The 19,632-nt window shown below is 45.1% G+C and overlaps 1 protein-coding gene across 1 annotated transcript in view; it reads right to left on the bottom strand.

The window, feature by feature from the left end:
• Capn8 (calpain 8) overlaps positions 1–19,632 on the bottom strand; it is a 77,337-nt gene that overhangs the window by 20,919 nt on the left and 36,786 nt on the right. Inside the window, exons 3-10 of the mRNA XM_027934774.3 lie at positions 13,957–14,075; positions 13,334–13,467; positions 12,242–12,410; positions 11,394–11,477; positions 10,073–10,158; positions 7,733–7,807; positions 6,398–6,558; positions 3,566–3,741 (exon numbers count right to left, since the gene is read on the bottom strand). Coding sequence (XP_027790575.2) covers positions 3,566–3,741; positions 6,398–6,558; positions 7,733–7,807; positions 10,073–10,158; positions 11,394–11,477; positions 12,242–12,410; positions 13,334–13,467; positions 13,957–14,075 — 1,004 coding nt within the window. The remainder of the gene's footprint in view (positions 1–3,565; positions 3,742–6,397; positions 6,559–7,732; positions 7,808–10,072; positions 10,159–11,393; positions 11,478–12,241; positions 12,411–13,333; positions 13,468–13,956; positions 14,076–19,632) is intronic.

The raw sequence follows: 19,632 nt of genomic DNA, 5'->3' as shown, positions 1-19,632 counted from the left end.
GAGGGGAGGAGAGGGGGGCATGGGGATAGGAAAGATGGTGGAATAAGACGGACATCATCACCCTAGGTACATGTATGATTGCATGAATGGTGTGACTCTACTTCATGTACAACCAGAGAAATGAAAAACTGTGCTCCATTTGTGTACAATGAATTGAAGAGCATTCTGCTGTCATGTTAAACTGATTAGAACAAATAAAAAAATAATTTTAAAAAAGCAGGTTACTAAACAGTTTAAGGTCCTTCCTTTCTGCTTTTGCATTCCTTCCTGCATCTTATAGATGATACATTTTAGTAGCTTTAGTTGTTGCTTAAGTGAGGAAACTAGTTAGCATTTCTGAGTCTGGACAGTTTTTAATCAATTTCAAGGCCATTCATAAACTACTAAGTCCTAGAAATCTGGGGGTAGAGGGAAGGTTTTACTTTTTTACTTTATTTTCTTGTTGTATAATCTACCAAAGTCCTAGGTTCTTCAAGAGTTAATAAACTTCAGGGTTAAATAAGAGCTAACATCTTCTTATAAACCTACAGACCTGGCTTCCCAGATCAAGGTCCTGGTCAGAAAAGGGATCTCACTCAACTTGAGCCATAATTTATCTTTCCCTTGGTCATCACAAGTGGTCCAAGAATAGGCATGTGACCCAAGTTCGGTCTATCAAAAAATTCTCTAGGATTTTTGTCACTGGAACTGAGGAAAGGAGCCCCTTCCCTTATGCTGGTGATATTACAGGATAAAGACATCTAGTCTGGGAAAAGAGCACCAACAGTAAACAGGAGGTGTGGAGAGAAAGAGTCTTGGTAGCACCCAAGTCCCTTGTCCCAAGCATCCCTCTCTTTCCCTCAGTCTGGCCATGAGGTGATAAATTCCTTTCTTACAAGCTTAAGACTTCGGTTCTCTTATTTACAACTGCAAATGTTGACTCCCACAAGAGATGAGTCTCAGATCCAGAGTGGGAGCCTTGCCATGTCCACGGCTCCTGTGCTAGGCTAGAGAAGACTTCCATCCCCCACGTGTCCTTTTCCCTCCTTCTTCTCTATCACACAGGCTATTTGGACCAGAAGGGCAGGGTAGGCATTGTTGGTGGCTAAGGTCAGTGGGCAACTGCCTACAACTCTGAGAAACAACAAAATGAGGGAAAATTGGGACCAGCAGGCATCCATTTGTCATTGGCAACAGACATGGAACAGTCTGGGGTCACTGTTTCCTTCTTTAATTTTGAGTTCAAACCCAAATCATCCATGCAGAAGCCCTGACTGTCTGGGAAAGCAGAGCAGCCCCCCTCCCCCCACCATGGAAATCTCCCTCTCCACTCCAGGCCTGAAAGCAGGGGCATTTCCCTCCCCAGCAGGGGCTTCCCTAACCACTTTGGCAGTCTTTTCATAACAACTCGACCACTGCAGCTGCTATCAATATGCTCCAAATCCACCCCGCCAAGAGTCACTGGGCAGGAACTGAGCCAGGCAAGTGCAGCGAGACAGAAGAGAAGGCCTTAGCCGTTGCCCGTGGAGGGATAGGAAGAGACAGCTATCTAGGAAGTGCAGGATCCTGAGTGCAAATGACAGGCCAGCCTGGCAGGAGGCTGTTGTCACTGCAGGAAGATGAAAGGAGGAAAGACCAGACAAGCAGGGCTCTTTAGCCTTCAGGGATTCCTGGCTGCTTTTCAGGTTTTTAGCCTCAAACTAGACTCCAGTTTCAGACAGTTAAGGCCAGAGAAGGAAGATACATGGATAAGAGTATGGCATCCCTAAAACACCAGCTACTCTATAATCCCAGCTGCTCCCTGCAACCCCAGCTGCTCCCTATAGCCACGGCTACTCCCTACATTCATTCCCTCAATCTAATTTTAAAACTGCTTCTGTTCACAAATGTCAGGCCTTAAATTATGTGCCTCTTATAAGAAGAAAGACCATGGATCACACACATGAGAGTATTTCATAAGCAGCTATAATGTGATGCCTGAAGAACTGGCATGCTTTATGTATTATTTATGAATGCAAATGCTATATCACACAATGCTATCATGAAACGAATGACTATGTAAGGTAGACTCAATGGATGGAGAATTGGAAGCATTATCTCTGAGTAGCTAGCTCACCCTGCAGCCATGTCTGCTTACTCTTCTCTCTCCAGAACTCTGACTTTCAAGCCGTTGAGATGCACATGATATTCCCTCAGGCTAGAATGTTCTCCCTGCTGCACCTTTGAAATCTAGGAAATCTTTTGAGGCTCTGATCAAAGTTTCCTTCTGCATAAAGCTGAGGATCCCCCAGCCCACCATGTTGGTCACAATCATAGCTGATTAGACTTGCCCAGTGGTGTGCATCTGATTTTCCACACTAGATGGTAAGCACTCTGAGAGCAGTAACCGTGATATTCCTGTGTGTCCTCAATTTTCATCTCCACACAGGGTATATTGTAGATGCTCACTAAAGTTTGTGGTATTGGCATGCATATAAAAAGTATCTTCTTATGTTTTTATGCCTATAAGCAATGATTCTGGTTTTGTAATATTTACATTTTAGGTGAGGCTAGAAGAGCTGATCAGGAGTAAAATTATAATTTATTTATTTGCAATTCTTTATCTTGCCATTAAGCAGTAACTATTCCATATACCATCCCTCCAACATGTAACTAACTAACACACACACACACACACACACAGTGTAAGGCCCTAAGTTCTAGAATATGAAAGATTAAGGGGTGGAGGAGGATGGTATGAGTTTGGCAACTGCACTTTTCTTTACTGGTTACAGCACTTCTTTTTCTTGCATGTTGGGCCATTGGACTGCCTATCAGCTTTTTGATTAAAATTATTACTATGTTTTTATCCCAAGAAAATCATTTTTAACAAAATTATTTTAAAAAAAAACACAACAACACCACAACCACCATGAATCCCTCTGGAATTTGTTCTAAGGAGTCTTTGCCTGTATGAAGAAGCAGATTCCAATTTGTTCCTTGCTGGGTCATCAAGACCTAAACATTTTACTTTAACATATCTGTGAGGTTAAATTGGCAGAAGGGTGAAGGCCAAGAGCTGTACTGGTTGTGTTCCCCAATCTAGAGACATCAGAACCTAAAATGGCCGTGTGTCCCCAAGTCATGCTCTGTATGTTCCACAAATGTCTCCAGATTCCCCATGGTGAGAAGAAGGGGGTTTGTATCTTCAACTCCCATATCTAACCTTCTTCTCCTACCTAGTGATGCCTATCATCCACCTATGTCACCTCAAGTGCCTTTTGCCCCCATGTTCTTCTGTCTCTTAAGATGCCTATACTTGGAAAAGCATCTAATAAACATATTTTTACTGAGTTCTCAATTAACAGGCAAAGTTAAGGAATTGCACATCTCAGTGCTAATAACAGAGACTTGATCCATAGGAATGAATCTCTAATTATGGAACTCAGGCCTGTCAGTAAGGCCAATGGGAGAGGTATTTAGGGGAGCAAAGACAATGCTTGATTGGGAATATTTAAGCAATAGAATATGCAGTCCAATTATGGGTCAAGACATTCAGACCAAAGACATGAAGTTTACAGTAAATAAGAACCCAACTCTTCAATACCTGGTAGATAGCATAGCCGATGCTAAGCATGCCCTGCCCTAGCTTCTTCTGTCGCCTGCGATTTTTCTGCATCAGACCCAACAGCACCGTACAGCAGGGTTCACCAACTCCCTCCTCCTGGTCTTCATCTACCTCATCCAAATGGATTTTGAACTGTGGATTGGTCCAGTAAGTGGCTGGAAATTGCCCAGTAATGGTGGTTCCATTGTGGGGGGTAAGGAGATGGGAAAGAATAAAAAAAAAAAAAAAGAATCTTGATCATCCCATTGAAAGCATAACTGTGGCCAAGCCGTGCCTGGTGAGCAGGCCCCAGAAAATGTTCTTTAAAGGTGGTCAGGCACTTCTCCTCCCTCCTTCCCACACCACACATGAGCAGACTCATCCCATAGCACTAGGAAAGTTTGCACCTGTCAATTTCATCCTCCCAAGCACTCAATCAAAGCCAGCCCTGCTTGACTGGCAATATTCAAGTTCCCAGGATCCTGGGATTACCCTGGGCTGCGCTGGGAAATAACCTCCAAGTCCCACTGGGGAAATAGTTAATAGCTCCTTGTCCCCAGCTCCTGGACTATGGGGAAAAAATCCCAGAGGAAGGAAGATCTCATGAGAAAAGCATGTCTTAGACAGAAGAGGACAGAGTCCCAGAAGAGTCTGAGAACTCCCCTGAACAGCTAGAAAGCCCTCTGACTGATATATGTTCTCCTTCAGAGAAGACCCCAGCTTCAGACCACAGCCCAACGCAACCCGGAGAACAAATCCTCTGTCCACCAGCCCAAGGACCTCATGATGGTAACGGTGTTGCAGCCCATTGATAAAACACACTCCCTTCAAGAGAAAGTCATTTAATCATGCATGAGGAATCATGCAATTAAAAAGCATTTGTACACACCATCTATGGATATTTAAAAGGAATTCTTCATTTCAAAGATGAAGTTAATTTAAAACAAAAACAAAAAAACTCTGGTGACTGCACAAGCCAAGAGGCACAGAGAAGTGAAAAGGATCATCCAAAGGCACACAGCAGCAATTCTATGACAGTTCAGAGCAGAGGATAATTGAAAAGGATCAGCCTGACAGGTGTCTCTAGGCAAGGGCCTCAACAATTTCAATAATGATGTGCCCTGAGGGGACAAAGGAGTGGGAGAGGGTGATTGGTTTTTGAACTCTGTTTCGGTTTTATTGTTGTTGTTTAGATTTGGGTTTTTTGCATCCTCTAAGTGAGGAGCCAACTCCATGAAATAACAATAGCACTCCCAGGTGATCAAGAGCCACTGGTTATTTTTTTCTTAACAGTATTATTCAATGCCACCTTCCCGGAATCTCCACTTCCAGGTTTTTGATTTGAGGCACAAGTGTATGGATAAAGCCAATGATCTGTAGATTCCAGGGGAGATAGAAAATTCAGTAATCTTCTATACTTACATCGTTACCAAAGGGCAAGAACAATCCATCTCTTCCTGACAGCTAGTTGGCAGCACAGATGGGATTATGATTTGGTACAGACAGATACCTTGGGCACCCCCTACAGTTCTGAGCTCCCAAAATGATCCATGCGAATTTCCTCTACATTCTCTAAGAGCTTGCTAATGGTGAGCATATTTTAATTTCTCCCAAATGCAACATTACTGCAATCCCTACATTTTTTGTTTACTCCTTAACAGTACTGTAGGAAAAGAATGGGCCATAAAGATAATACATCCCATTTGTATGACGCTACACAGTTTACAAAGTGCTTCCTTACACATTCTGCTTTAAGATGCTCACTGAGACCCAAGTAAGGTCGAAAGTTAAGAATTATCACCCCATTCTGAGGATCAAAAAACTGAAGCTTAGGGAAGGGAAATGTCCCTCCCAGGAGTTCACAGCTGTTCAGCTAAGCAACAGGGTCAGGACTACAGACTCCCCTCATTCCTGTCTGCCCAGCATTCTGGTTTCTGCCACCAAAAAATAGGAACTCTGGTTGGATAAGGATGGAAGAGAGACCTTGTCAAGCCCCCAGACCATATCCACATGAGATTTTATGATAATGCCACTTCCGGCACTGAGCTGTGTGCTGAGAACAACATGACTGGCCCCACCCCTGAGCATACCCGCTGAGTCAATCAACCCAAATCAACTCATCAACAGCAAACTCGGCAGGGAGTGGGAAAGAGGGGGGTTGCAAAGTGAAGAGAGTAGGTTTAGCTTTCCTTCATTTCTCCTTAAGAGATGTGGAGTCATTTTTCAGAACTTCTTCATCAGGTGCTGCTTCAGCAGATTCAACCTAGGAGGAGCCTATGCATGTACATATTAATGATCTTTTGTGAACCAGGAAGACTACCCCCCTTTAATAAGATGAGGACCCAGGTTAGTGTGGAAGCAATGGTTTGCACCAGGCTCTCCCTGCAGGCCAGCCCCAGTGACTCCCATAGGAGTTCAAGGTGGCCACACGCATGCCCTGTGTGTGGCCACCCCTGACCTCCACTGTCTCGCCCTTCCAACTCTGACTCAGATGCCCACACAGAGCAAACCAGATACTCTGTGGGGTGCAGCCTATAGGAACAGCAGCTGTTGGGCCCCTGTTCCTCTAGCAGGGAAGCCCAGGAGAACAAAAGGTCTTAGCCAAGAGCAAGAAAGCGGTTAGTAAGAAGCACATTCTTTGGAGGCAGGAGCAGCTGGGCAAAGCAGGGCTGATTTGAACACACAGAAGCTGAGATCAGGCCACCCATCCTTGCTGCCCTGGCCTCTGAGCATGAAGACAACCAGAGCCTCTAGTCTACAGACATTATCCCAAGATTAACATATGAAGTCATCCAGCTCAGAGAGGACCAGACAGGCAGAGCTCCACCTTACCTGGGTAGTTCTGGCAGCCACCTGCGGTGGAACCCCGTGTCCAGCGGCCATTGAACAGCATCAGGTTCCATTTGTGCACCTCGTCACTGCTCAGAGAGTCTGGAGAAAGGTTGCAGATCTCCAGGCGGGAGAACTGCTTTAAGAAATCTGAAAATGACATCCTGGGGGGACAGAGGAACCGGAGGACTCTCAGTCAAGGGAGCTGGGCTGGAGGGGTGATTAAAGGGACACCCAGCAGCAGAGTCCTGTGAGTGGTCTCAGAGGCTAAGGGCTCAATGACTCTGTTCAACAGTCCACTGATAGGAACAGGCAAAGGTTACCATCCAAATTCCTCTTTGTGGTTAGCATCTCAGCTCTAGGAGAACCCCACTTGCAGACCTACCAGCCACACAGAGTCAGGGCATGAACTGGAAGAGCCCCTGCCTTTGTCTAGGCTGGGTTAAGTCTGAGTCCATAGGAATTTTCTTCCTATTTAATTCTCAGTGATGTACAACATAGAGATGTCCCCCTAACTCCTACCATAGAAGAAGGGGATCCTTTTCATCTTCCCTAGCCTCCAGCAAAGGAAGCCATCCTATTGTGATGGTAAGGCAAATCTTAGCTCTAAAAAACTAGAAGTAGAGCTCTCTGTTCATTGGAAAGGCAGACAGGCTTGTGGCTTAAGGCCCAGATATCTTGATCTGGGTGCTTTAGATACGTGAGTAAAGGTAGAATTATACTAGAGCAAAAAGGGGGTGAAGAATGAAAGACACCAAGCCAGGTGCAGTGGCGCATGCCTCTAATGCCTGCAGCTCAGGAGGCTGAGGCAGGAGAATTGTGAGTTCAAAGCCAGCCTCAGCAATGGCAAAGCTGAGCTGGGGATGTGGCTCAGTGGTGGAGTGCCCCTCAGTTCAATCCCCGGTATCAAAAAAAAGGAAGAAAGACACCAAGGCCAAGAACCTTGTCACTTTCCTAAGACCTGGAGATGGGCTGTGCCCACATCAGAACTTGGAATGGACTCACAACTAAGAGGTGGCTAAGCAGCCTCTTTTTTAAATATTTTATTAGTTATAAATAGACACAATGCCTTTATTTTTTAAATATATATTTATTTGTTAGTTGTGGGTGGACACACAATATCTTTATTTCATTTTTACGTGATGCTAAGGATTGAACCCAATGCCTCATGCATGCTAGGTGAGTACTCTACCTCTGAGCCACAACCCCAGCCCACAATACCTTTATTTTATTTGTTTATTGTTATCTGGTGCTGAGAATCAAACCCAGTGCCTCACACATGCTAGGCAAGTGCTCTGCCATGGAGCCACAGCCCCAGCCCACTAAGCAGCCTCTTACCAGAACTCGCCGTCGTCAGCTTTCCTGTCCAGCTCTTCCTTCTGCCTGGGATCTATATAGTTCCATTCAGGTGCACTGGAGGGTCAAGGGTGGAGCAGAAGTGGTCATTCCTGAGGGGCAAGCTATTTACTGCATCAAAAGAGCCCCCTAAGGGCCAGAAATGGGGTCCCAAAATACAGCAGGTAGATGGACAGGCTGGACCATAAGGGTGGAACTACAGTCTGGAGAGGACATGAGGCCAGAATATGGGCACCAGCAGGTGACCTTGAGCATACAACAGAAGCATTATGGGCCTGCTCTAACTGTCACTCTCTGAACAAGTTTTACAATTTCATATAGGATACCCAGGCCCCTGGTCACAAGAATGAGGAAGTCCAGGAGAGGAGATACAAGGGGTCCAGTGACAAGAAGGGCAGGCACTCTAGTATTCTTTAGTAAGTTGTCATTCTGGCTCATCTGTCAATCTGGGATTAATATATTCTAAGAAGGTCTGGCCAGCTTAGGGTACATAGATATGGTCCACTTTCTAAGCCTGCAAGAATAACTATCAGGCCCAGTTTCATGGCAGCTTCCCTGAAGGAGTGTCACCCTGTGAGGCCTCCTGCTGTTGACCTTTCCTTGGCAATATCCATATACTTTGTTTAAATGCCATTTCCAGTTTATCTGACATTTCCAAAGTCAAGTTTTCCTGAAATACATATGCAACATCTAAATAACTGAGCAGTATCAAGATCCACTTAAAACACACACACACACACACACACACACACACACACACACACACCCCTACCTCTTTCCTAAATATTTTCAGCAAAACCCAACCCCTACCTGCCCCAGCATAGAAGCTGAGGCACACCCAAGTTCAGCATCCCCCAGATCTGGCCTCCAATGCCCCAGGAATTAGCAGAAGAGTTTAGGAGAGTTCTTAAATTCATGGAAACTCTCATTTAATCAGAATAGATCTTGGAATGTGCCTGTTATAAATAAAGATTAGAAGACAAGTTGGAAATTTGCAGATCTAAATCTTCCAGTTGGTTTTTACAAACTGGGGAGAAGGGGGACAAAAATCTATCTAGACATTGCACTGAGTTTAGGAATGTCATTTCAGAGTTCCAGCACTCTCCGCCAACAGCCAGTATGTAAGTATCCCGAGCTGTGTCTAGCTGGTAGAGCCTCCGGGACTTGATTCCACCCACACCCACACCCACACCCACACCCACTCCAGCCCTTGAGACTTTCCCACCCTGTCAGGGATTGGGTGGCATCAGGGAGAGGAGATGAAGTCAAGCAAACCCTTTTGACATCTTTTGAATGGCTTTTGGTGAAAACGGATAAAACTTGAGGTTTCTATTTCATTCAGTCATGTCATCCTTTTAAGGCAGATGGCAGAATTGAAGTTTTGGGGTGTGCTCAATGTTAGGCAGTGGACTGGAAACTCTCATAGAGGAAGCCCATCTTGTGCCCCTTCCTGACAAAGGCCTGGAGGAAAGTTCTGTAGCTCTGAGAGATAATAAGCCATATTATCCTTAATTAAATGTGATAAAGCACTTTCCTAAGGCCCTGTGACATCACAGAATATGGACAGAGGGTACACTCAAGGCTAAAGGATGTATTGGGAGAGGGTAGGATGGTGACAATTCTCATTTCTAGTGGCTCTTTATTTAATAAGATTTGTGCATTGTAATTCATTCCCCAGCACCAGCCTTCCTCCCCTGGGCCAGCTGTGCTAACTTGACAGAAAGCACACCATGCCTTCCCCATCCTCCTGTGTCACAGAGACATCAATTCCAGGACACAGCTGTCCCAGGATATCACCATTTCTGAGTAACTTCCCCTCAAGCAGAAAGGCTGCCCTCCAGTCAATGATCAATACCCACCCAGGTCATGAGCTCATGGGGTGAGCAACACCCCCATTCATCAATGCCTGCCTGGGGCCATGACTTCCAAGATCAAGTTTCATTTTCTCAGCATCATCATTTCCTTTCATAGCTGAGGGGCTTGGCCTTTTGTCAAAGGAACCAGTGTTTGTGGAGTGGAAAGATCAGATTGTGAATGAGCGATTTGACCACCACGGTGTAGTAGGTAGAAAACAGGTAAACTGTTTGGCACTAAGCAAAATTCAATGGAGCTGCCCAATTCTCAAATGCCAAGTCAGAAATTCGGAATTACAGACTTTGCTTTTCCCAGCCTGGAACCAGTTAATACTCTTCTGAACAGGCTGAGTGATTTTTGGACAGTAAGTACTTCAGAACTCACTATGATGTTGGTCTCATTATTGTGCTTCACAAGACACTTCTCTGTGGAAGGAAGTAATACTGGGGGAAGTAAAGAGGAACCTACTCATCGCTCCAAGCTCCTGTCCACTCCACTTCGCCCCATGGATTCCTGAGTCTGATCAGCTTCTCTGGGCAGCCACGGAAATCCACCTGCAAGGTCCATACACACAAAAGCAATTACTGCCTGCCCTGCATTCATGTGTGCACCTGGAAGGATTTGCATGAAATTTTTCAAATGTCCCTAAATGACCACACTTTTACTTTCTTTTAACAGGTGCTTTCAGGCTTTGGCCAAGTGTTCTATTTTTCACAATTTGAATAAGTAAAGAGTGAGCCGAGTACAAAATCAAGTTCATGTCTTCTTTAACTTGGATTTAGATTTCATGGTTGACTAAGATTGACTCTGTTCTTAATATATGAGACATCACGGTACACCCTCTGAACGAATAGCACAGCAGTTAATATTCATTAAGTACATATGAACTAGGCACTGTGCTGAGCATTTCAAATGCATAATTGCCTCATTTAAACCTCAGAACAACCCTGTGAGGTGGGCACTATTATTATCTTCATTTTGCAATTCAAAAATCTGAGACATAGAGATGCTCAGTTTTCCAAGACTACTTAGCTATTAAGTGGTAGGTGCAAGATGAAAACCAGAAACTGTGTTGCCAAAGCCCAAGAGTGGGGATACCCACTGAATTTCTTTTTTTTTTCTTTTCAGAGGCCATTGGGAAATTCAAAGCAAAACCAATTTCTCAAAGATAACACTGTCTTTAGCCTAGGTGGATGTATCTTACCTTAGTTGCATGGTGTCTATATTTTTCATTGTAAACCCTCCAAATGTTTTTGGAAGTAGTCAGAAGATAAAAAATAAAATTAATGAAAATTATAGTCCAGGCTTTCAACTAATTGGGTTAGAGAACGAGAAACACCTGCTTGCCTTCTCATTATTATAGCCCACCCTAAAAATGGAAGTGGGAATTTATTTTTTTTCTTTTAGGGATCCTATGCATTTCCACTGTTTATACAAACAGACATCTTACAATGAGTATAGAACCTAACTGACAATCTCTACAACTCTCCTGGCCACATCTCAGAAGAGAAGTTAACTAGAACTCATAGAGATGCAGGTCAGAGGCGTTAAGTTACCCATCCACAAGAGTGTGAAAATCAGAAGGGCCTTCGTAATGAGCAAGAACTAAGGGCACATCTGTGACATCAAGGGCTCTGTGCAGCAAGGTGACCCCCTTCTCCAGCAGGGCAGGAAGCACCAAAGCCAACTCTAAACCTCTTAGGTGACCTCCTGTCTCTTCTCTCAGGTATGTTCTGGATTTGTGGTAACAGCATTTCACATTACCTTCCCCTCCTCCACCTAATTTTACCTCTTCAACTCCAGTAACAGAGTACGCATGACTCTTAACCAACTTCTGGCTGGTGATGGCTTCTGCTTCAGCTGCACTGGAGACCTGGGTTGAGGAGAAAGTCAGGTCAGGTAGCTAACCTGAACGCTTTGGTGTCATCCCTTTCCAAAGATACACTACAAAGCCAGAGGGCCCCAGTGTGGAACTAGCAAAGCAATGAGCCTCAGGTAAATACAGCCGTCTCCATTCAACACTCTTTAATTAAGCCAGGCAGGTGCTATGTGGCTGCCAAGCTGGGAATCTGACTTACCAGTCATTCAAATGCCAGCAGCATTTATTCTCTGTGAGTATCCCTCTGATGCCCAAAGAAAGCTATCCATTTTGGCAGCAAGAGAGAAAAGGAAAGTAGGTCTGTTCTCTTTGACCACCTTGAAAGTCCAAACAGGCAACCCTCCTGTCGGGGCATGATACCTACCTGGTTTCAGAACCTCTTTCCTTTTTCTTCAAGGATCTCCAAGTCCCTTAAGTATTATAAATCACATTCATTTTCCCAAATCTCAAGATGATTTAGCAAAAAGAGAGTAACAAAAAATAGAGTCTAGGATCCAGGGAGGAAGACTATGTTCTCGGGGCAATTCCTGCAGTACTAAAGAGGTTCTACCAGCAAGGGAGAAATCAGGGCTCCAATATGATGAACCCCAGTTTCTATCCATTACTTAGGTCTTAGCCAGCTCACATGTGCCATGGACACCAGACTTGCCCATTAAATCCCAGATACTGTCAAAGCTTTCCCAGGCCTCTCCCTCCCTATCCAGTCCCTTCTCGACCACACCCGGGTAGAGGTGACAAAGAAAAGTATCCTGGCTCACATCAATGGAGCAACCCAGGAGAGACCCCGCACGGAGGGCTTTTCTGATGATATGGTACAGATTGGTTGGTGGCTTCTTCAGGTCATAAAACTCGGAGATACCACCTGTGAAATCCTCAAACCCTTCCATTGTGGACCCTCCAGCAAGAGCCTCATAAGAACCATTGAGCCTGTTGGAAAAGAAAAAAAAAAAATGTGCACCATCCACAGCCATTTGCAACCCCAGCAGAGGACTACAAGGGTCGAGGGAAAAGATAATGTTTTGACATTGTGGTCTGGAAGGTCAAGGGGGGCCCTTTGCCAATTTTGACTCTGGGTCAGGAAGGGACTTAGGCCACTGTTTCACAAGGTCAGCTCAGCATTTCACTAGCAATGGACCTCACACAATTTCTCTCCAGGCTACACACTCTTTTACAAAGCCAAGGGCAACCCTTCCATGGGTGACCCCAACCGCTTAGTTTTCTGGAGGTTTCTAGGGACAAAGAGGACCCTCTGTAAAGACTGGAAGGCATCTGCTGAAGCTCACTTAGGGAACAGGACTGGAAATAGAACTGGGATTGCAGAAAAAGTTATCAGTAAATAAAATGAATTCAAAGAAGTAGTCTTTGAACAATGAATGCCAATGAGAACAACGGCTCCTGAGGAAATGGAAGAATTTTGGTACCTAAGTACGTTTATTTTCTTCTTCATCATCATCATTCTCTCTTTAAAAAGTCACATGGGACTGGGGTTGTATGTAACTCAGTGGCAGAGCGCTTGCCTAGCATGTGTGAGGCACTGGGGGTTCAATTCTCAGCATTGCATATAAATAAATAATTTTTTTAAAAAACTCACATTGCCCTAAAATTTACCTTGGGGTTTGAAAGAGAAAAAAGCTAAGACCCAGAGAGGCAATGCAGCAAGTTCATCATCCCCACATTCCCATGGGACAGAGCTGAGATTTTAAGCTCCCAGACCAAATTTCCATTTCTCTTCATCCCCGAGGGATGCTCCTCTGGACCTTGGAGATCCAAGTGCTGGGGAAGACTTGGCCATGACACCCTGAGTTTGGGGAGGGGAAACAGGTGTGGGAGAGGACAGGTGCCCCACTTACTTGGCATAGGCTTTCTCCAAAAGTGCGCTCCAGAATTCATTGCCTTCTTCAGAGTGTAGGAAGAGCAGCTGCCCGTTCTTGGTGGGCAGCCTGTCGTCAATGACCACCTCCACCCACTCTCCATACTGCCAGAACTGGGTGTGGGAAAGCACAATGGCTGTTCATACAAATAAAGAAAGGGAGTCCCTTTGGTGGCCCTCAGATGGGAACACTGTGCTGCCAGAGATCAAGTCTCAGGCGTTTCATGAACCCCAAGCTCCTGAAGAGCAGGATTTATGTCAGATGAGCCAGGAAATATCTAATTCAGTCTCTTGAGTTTGTGCTTAAGAGAACTTTCACAGCATCACCCAGTGTGACAATGGGTGACTCATTCACTCCTTTCCTGATCCTCAGTCCAAAGTGCCTTCCTCAAGGGGAGATGGGAAGGAGATAAAGGCCTGGATGATTAGATGGAGGTATTAAATAAATGGTTCTCCAGCTTAAGTATACATGCACTGGAATCACTGGGAGGGATTGTTAAGCATAGATTACTGGGTCCCACCCCCCAAAGTTTCTGATTCCATCTGAAGTGGAATCTAAGGATGTGGAAAGTAGTGACAAAGGCTAGGAGCAAAGCACAATACCTGAAAATGAAAGATGCCCGCATAGTTCTTCTGGAAGGTCTGGTCCCTGGGGACCACCCGGTAAAGCAGCTTTTCATTCAGGGTGAGAGAAGCAATGGCCGCCAGAAGCCAGCAATCACCTGCACAGCATCATGGAGGACACAGACTGGTCAGACGGGGTTGGTAGGGTCTCTGCTTTCTCTGACTCCCACTGCCCCAGTCACTCAGAGTCCACGTCTGTCTTAGTCTGTTCTTGCTGCTATAACAAAATACCTAAGACTGGGTCATTTATAAAGAACAAAAATTTAGTTCTCCTAGTTCTGGAAGCTGAGAAACTCAAGATCAAAGCACCAACAGATTCAGTGTCTGGTGACGGATTGCTCTCGGTTTCCAAGATAGCACTTCATCTCTGAGTCCTTACATGGCAGAAGAATGGAAGAGCAAAAGGGCCCATCCCCCTTCAAGCCCTATTATAAGGGCACCAATCCCTTTCGTGAGGGTGGAGTCCTCATGAATTAATCACTTCTGGAGGCCCCCACCTCTTAATACTGTCATAGGGGGGTCTTAAGTGAACTTCTCATCGTGTGAATGAATATTTCATCTTACTGGCCCAATGTTGCCTCTTTTCAGATTCACTACAGATCCCTAGCCTAGAAGTCTGGGTCTTAGGTTTCAGCATATGAATTTGTGGGGGACTCACACATTCAAACCACAGTGACATCACACAACTCCTTTCTAAGTCAGGTAGTCAGATTCTCTTCCTTTCACCCGAGACTCACATGTAGCAATCGGCTTCTGGGGCCTCACTGAGAGCTGTCTACACAGATGGGGAAATTCTCTGCTCCTTCCTATCACCACTCTCCTCCCACACATGCTGACTATTTCACATCTCCCAAGCACCCAACTAGTGCAGTGGGAAATGGAAAGAAAGCAAAAGGGAACAAAAATGAGTCCCTTTGGTCCCTTATTGGCAACTCTGATAAATTTGGTTGGCAGGGGACACTGAAGCTGTGTAGCTAGCCCATAATGTGTGCATGTGAGTGAGAGTGTGAGAGAGAGAGTGCGTTCCTTGCCCCTTGGGGCCTTGGGTTACAGGCACTGGCTCTGTGTGGTCCGTCTAGAGCACGGTCCTTTTATGTTTCAGAGTTCACCATGAAAGCGTTGATGGTTTCTTTTAATACTCTTGAGATATTGATTAGCATTAAATCATCATAATCTGAGGCAGAAAAAATAAAAGTCAAGAGAGGTTAAAAATCCTGGAGCTTGCTGTTTGTCACTTTGAATATTTAAGTAAACTCAAGAGCAAACAGAAAACCCCTTTCTGGGCAAGTCAGGACCTCCCAGGCCAATGGCCCTGAGTGGCACTTTCTGGGAAGGTGTAATTGTCCCTTCGTGTTGATTTCAAACAATTAAGAACAGGTGCCAGATGCTGATTGCTTACCTTAACATCCTATGGGGGACCTATCATCTTGCTCCTATTTATGAATATGCTTATTGCACACCAGCCTCTGGGTTCTCAATGTCCTTAAATGAACTTCTCATCGTGTAAATGAATATTTCATCTTACTGGCCCAATGTTGCCTCTTTTCAGATTCACTGCAGATCCCTAGCCCTAGAAGTCTGGGGTTTGGTGAATGAGTCCCTGTTTTGCCTATTTTCATTTGTCTCCACTGGCTCCAAAATCCAGTCCATGTATCTCAGCCTTCATCTTTTCCATGGAAAAAGTCTAAACCTTCTCTGTGTGTCTTCAGATAGAAGAAGACGGTTCAATGTTCTGGAGGCCATCCAGGTCCTTATCTAATCTACATTTTCTTTCAACCCTATGGCCAAAGTTGCATGCATGCTCCAGGTGAGGACAGAACTGGTTTTGTTCTGTTTCTCAGATTCAGGCTGTCTATGCAAGTAGTTAGTAAACCATGGCCCCAGGAGCCACTTCTGAGGATCCGCAAAATCTCCATCACCAGGTCATCCAAGAAATCCTTTTTCTATCTTACCTTATCTTTTTCATTGAAGTAGCTCATGATTTGACCCCAAACTAATTCCTTTCCCCCAACCAGTCTCATACCTTCAATCAATTTCCTTCCTCCTCCTCCTCCTTTTCTTCTCTTTCTTTCCCTCCTCTCTCTCTCTCTCTCTCTCTCTCTCTCTCTCACACACACACACACACACACACACAAACACACACACATTTAGTTTTTGAAGGATTTTCTGACCCAGGAAGCAACCTCCTCCTGCCTCTCTCTTCACCAGGTTTCTCTTTACCTGATGGCATCAGAGCTTCAAGGTAACCCTAGAGATAGAGTTGGCATAGATAACAACCATGGCTTCTGTTGCTTCTTACCACAGAAGCCTTGAGTAGGGCAGTACCTCATTAAAAAAAGCAACTTCTGCAGAGTGAATGAAATAACATAGTGTCCTCCTCCCTCCCCACTCCTCTCAACCCAGATTGCATCCTATGATCACCTATGAGCATGTCACTCCTCTGCTCAAAAACCTGCAACTGACCTCTACTGCTTAGGAACAAAATTAAAACCCCTGACAGGGCATCCAGACCCATCACAACACAACTCCACCTGCATCTCCAGTCCTTCTCCTTTATACCCCCAGCATGAATCTAATCTCCCAGTCAGCCTGGAATATGCACAGAAAGAGCCCTGGTTTTTTTGGCTGCCGTGGTTTTCCTCATTTGTTCCCTCTGTGTGCAAGGTCCTTGCTGCAACTCACCAGCTGAATCTTACCCATTATCCATGAGGCCTTCCCTGAAGCCTCCCACCCTCCAGATAAAAGCCACCTCTTATTTTTGTGTGTCCTAAAGACCTTATTTAACCTTCTGTTGCACATTTACCATGAACTGTCTCAGATGACAGTTAGTACCCAGACTGGACTCAAAACTCCATTCACATATCCACTCCTCACTGGTGAGTCCCTTGACCCTACCCTGGTTTTCCTTAATGGCCTCAAACCCTCCCTTGTCAGAGCTCCCCAGCACTTCCCAAGGTCAATGATGGCATCTGATCATTGCTTTCCCATTTCTTTCTGATCTCTTCTGCAAAGCAGGGATGTGAAGTCCATAATTGTAGCCTTCCCAGAAGGTGGCTGACATATAGTGGGGACCCTGTGAATACTTGATAAATTTTAAAAAATAAGCAAATGACCAAACAAATTGATGAATCATAACATATTTTGCAAATCTCCTACAGCTCCTTATATACATTTGCACCTGAATCTCCCAGGTCTAAGGTCCGGTGAGGACCTGCATTGAAACTGACAAGTTCTACCTCTCCAACATCAAGGTACTTTGGTGTCTAAAGCTCTGAGGCAAAGGGAGATAAATAAGGGAACATGAGTGCAGATGCACAGTCCTCTGGGCATGTTCAAGATGATGGCTCTACAACATCTCTGAAGCAAGTAGCTCCTCAAAGAGCCCACAGCAGCTGCAAGCCTTCTTTAATGGGTGTGGCCCTGGCTCCCTTCTGATGTGAACTTGATTCTCCCAGTCTGAGCTACTTCCAACAGCCCATCCAGAGCACTCTGGAGACATCATGATTCAAGATGCAGCACCAAAATATCCCTTGGATGCTGACATCAAACAAGGCTGCCCAGCCAGGGGAGAGGTTAATTTTCTCTTCATCTACCTCATTCCTGACATTTCACAGCCTTCACCAGGCTGCTGCTATAAGCAGAGGCCCTAAGGAGATGCTGTGGGTGTGTAGACATTTGGATCTCTGCCAGTTACTATGTAACGTGTGAGTGGATTGTTGGGACAAGATGCTTTTTCCAAGGAACATGTCCAGATGAATGTGTTCCCATTCAAAGGGTCTTCTTGGGACAATAAACACTTATTCTGTCGCTCAAACAGTTTAGAGACTTGTTTGAGGAACTGCTTCTAAGCTCATGGCACATTAGTGGGTTCTTCTCCAAGGGGAAATAGCCTTGATCTTTGAGCATAGTTTTACTTTCTGAAAGCAGGCAAGAGGATTTGGGATCCAAGTTTGGTGGCAAATAAGATAGACCAAAAAAATAGGAAATATGGACTAGTCTCTCCTCCCCAGACACCCCTCAGGTAGGGCTGGCCATGGGGTAGAGGTCTTACCCATGAGCTTTAAGCAGATATCTGAATTCAGGAAAAACATCTAATTTCCTGAGGAAGTGGGACAGACTAAGCTGATCAAGACATTTTGCCCATTACCCTTCCCCTTTCCTTCCACCTAAAAAGTCTGCCTTAGGCCTGGACATCACACAGCCACCTTGCAATCCCAAGGTTACATGTGCAGGATGACAGTCAACACACTCGGGAGACTAGAGTAGAAGTACAGTGTGAGCCAGGTCTCCAAGGACATGAGCTACATTAGCCCCGGGCTAAGCGCATATAGACTCCTTGTTATAAAAGAAAAATTAGCCCTCTATTTGTTCAAGCCACTAGCAGCTGGGTTGTATGCTGCTTGCAGCCAACATTTTCCTAACTGATCAAATGAGAATGACTATGAAGGGATTTGGTGTGCCCCATAAACAGATTCAGAGAAAAAATTCCACATAAGGAGCTCTTTCTAAAACACTGGAAATACGCCGGATACCATGGTGCGTGCCTGTAATCCCCACAGCTCAGGAGGCTGAGACAGGAGAATCACAAGTTCAAAACCAGCCTCTGCAACATCGAGGTGCTAAGTAACTCAGTGAGACCCTGTCTCTAAATAAAATACAAAATAGGGCTGAGGATGTGGCTCAGTGGTCAAGTGCCCCTGAGTTCAATCTCCAGTACCCCCCCCCAAAAAAAAAAGAAAAAAAAATGCTGGGAATGGCAGCAGTTGAAATACACACATTGTTCCATGCACTGGGTTGTATATGTTCTGGGGTTACTAGATCTGGCTGGGAATACCTGTATCTGCTCTCCAAAGAGGGAGGGTCACAGCATACAGCACTATAGAATATAAGCATTTGCATATGGGACCTCAAACAGCTGAAGTAGGGAAGAAGGCTGCCTAAGGAAATCCCAGGGCTCCCTCAACCCCAAAAAACATATGTATGCTTTGCAATACAGAAATGATGCTCTTCTAAAGGACACAGATGTCTTAGTTGTTTTGCTGTTGCTATAACAGAATACCTGAGACAGAGGAGTTTATAAAGGAGATGAGTTTATTTAGCTCGTGGTTCTGAAGGCTGGGAAGTTCAGATACCAGCAAGTATCTCATGCTGCTTCAACACATGGCAGAAAGAATAAGAGCAAGTGGGCACAGAAAGAGGAGAGAAAAGAAAGCCCATCTCCTGCAATAACAACTCATTCTCAAGAGAAAGCCATTAATCCTTCCCTCTTAACAACCTCTGAAAGGCCCCATCTCCCAACACTATTACACTGGCAAATAAATTTCAACAGGGGGCTTGGTGGGAACAAACCCTACCCAACCACAGCAGTTAGAAAGCAATTCTGAGCCTATATTGGTGTGGGGGGGGCGGGGGGGGCGGGTGCACAAGTGGGAAGGCACACAGTGTCAAGGAGAAGAGAAAGAGGAGTTTGGATTGGGGTATCTGGGATTCCTGTAGCCCATCTGGGTGGGTCTAACAGATGAGATGGAGCAGCAAAGACTGTTCTGTCCTTTACCCAACACAGACAGTGAGCTAGCGGCCCCTCGCACATGGCAAGAAGTAGCAGCTTGGATAGAAATAGAGGTTCCCTAGAAGGCACATTGGGGAGGACCTTTC

Source organism: Marmota flaviventris, chromosome 12, assembly GCF_047511675.1.
Source record: "Marmota flaviventris isolate mMarFla1 chromosome 12, mMarFla1.hap1, whole genome shotgun sequence".
Classification (NCBI taxonomy): domain Eukaryota; kingdom Metazoa; phylum Chordata; class Mammalia; order Rodentia; family Sciuridae; genus Marmota; species Marmota flaviventris.
This window is presented reverse-complemented; position numbering and strand designations above follow the sequence as displayed.